The sequence below is a fragment of the Frankliniella occidentalis genome, unplaced genomic scaffold (assembly GCF_000697945.3).
Source record: "Frankliniella occidentalis isolate FOCC.00 unplaced genomic scaffold, Focc_3.1 Scaffold368, whole genome shotgun sequence".
NCBI lineage: Eukaryota > Metazoa > Arthropoda > Insecta > Thysanoptera > Thripidae > Frankliniella > Frankliniella occidentalis.
The window spans coordinates 237,440-238,740 of record NW_026267491.1 but is presented as its reverse complement, the minus strand read 5'-3'; the positions used below and the strand labels follow the sequence as shown (position 1 = coordinate 238,740).

The following is a 1,301-nucleotide window of genomic DNA, read 5'->3' as shown; positions in this document are numbered from 1 at the left end:
TTGTAGGCCTACCGTTGGGCAATGGCCGGCTTGATCCGGATTTACAGTGCACGTGTGCGTCCCCATCTAACTGCCCGCCACGATGTAGACAACCCACCTGCTGCCCGCCCCATGCCAACTACTATGCCGCTCACCCTCCACGCTCTCACCCACAGCCACCACGGCCGCCGCCGAGCCGCTGCCTGCCTGTACTGCTAGGGCTCGCGGGGGGCAAGCGCAGGGCGGAGAGCCCCGCGTCCAGCAGGACGCTGCCGTGGACGCGCCGCACCGCTGCGAGGCCTGCGCGGCAGCCTTCATGACGGCGGCCCTCCTCCGGGCACACATGCTGACCCATGGCGCCGATGAACTGGACAGCGGTGACCTCTGCGGCGTCAGTCCAGCGGAGAGTGCTGACCTCCGTAGGCACACGAGGACTCACACAGGTGATACACCCAACCACTGCCAGACTTGCGGAAAAAAATTCTCTAACCTTCGCAACCTCCGTGTGCACATGAGGACGCACACGGGTGAGAAACCCTACAAATGCCAGACTTGCGGTAAAGGATTCACTCACAGTGGCAATCTCCATGTGCACCTGAGAATTCACACGGGTGATAGACCCTACAAATGCCAGGCTTGCGGCAAAGGATTTTCTCAACTCGCCAACGTCGGTAGACACATGAGGACGCACACGGGTGAGAAACCCTACAAATGCCAGACTTGCGGTAAAGGATTCACTCACAGTGGCAATCTCCATGTGCACATGAGGACTCACACCGGTGAAAGACCCCACAGCTGCCAGACTTGCGGCAAGGGGTTTGCCAACAGTAGCAATCTCCGTGTACACATGAGGATACACACAGGTGAGAAACCCGACAAGTGCTAGACTTGCGGCAAAGGATTTTCTCAACTCGCCAACGTCGGTAGACACATGATGACTCACACGGGTAACAAACCCTACAAGTGCCAGACTTGCGGCAAAGGATTTTCTCAACTTGCCAACGTCGGTCGACACATGATGATGACTCACACTGGTGATTGGTGATAGACCCTATTATAATGGCCAGGCTTGTGGTGCTTATTTCAACACCAGTTTTTCTATCGACAGACACATGAGTATACTGTATAGCCAGACCTGTGGAATTAGCCTACAGTTCACATATGCACTTAAGTACTAACACAGGCGACGACCTCTTTGATTGCAAGACTTGTGGTGAAGGTTTTCCTGACTATTCCTATCTTTGCAAACTTGTGAAGATACACTGGTGTGAAATCTTTCATGTGTCAGTCCTGCAGCGCAACTATAATAAGAGTGAAAATCT

General features: G+C 54.3%; 1 protein-coding gene across 1 annotated transcript; it reads left to right on the top strand.

Annotated features, from left to right (window-relative positions):
* Nucleotides 1-174: 174 nt before the first annotated feature.
* On the top strand, nucleotides 175-1,295 carry LOC127751173 (zinc finger protein 239-like). The gene has a single exon (XM_052274287.1). The coding sequence runs from the start codon at nucleotides 296-298 to the stop codon at nucleotides 863-865; it is 570 nt and encodes a 189-aa protein (XP_052130247.1). The 5' UTR covers nucleotides 175-295; the 3' UTR covers nucleotides 866-1,295.
* The last annotated feature ends 6 nt before the right edge of the window (nucleotides 1,296-1,301 follow it).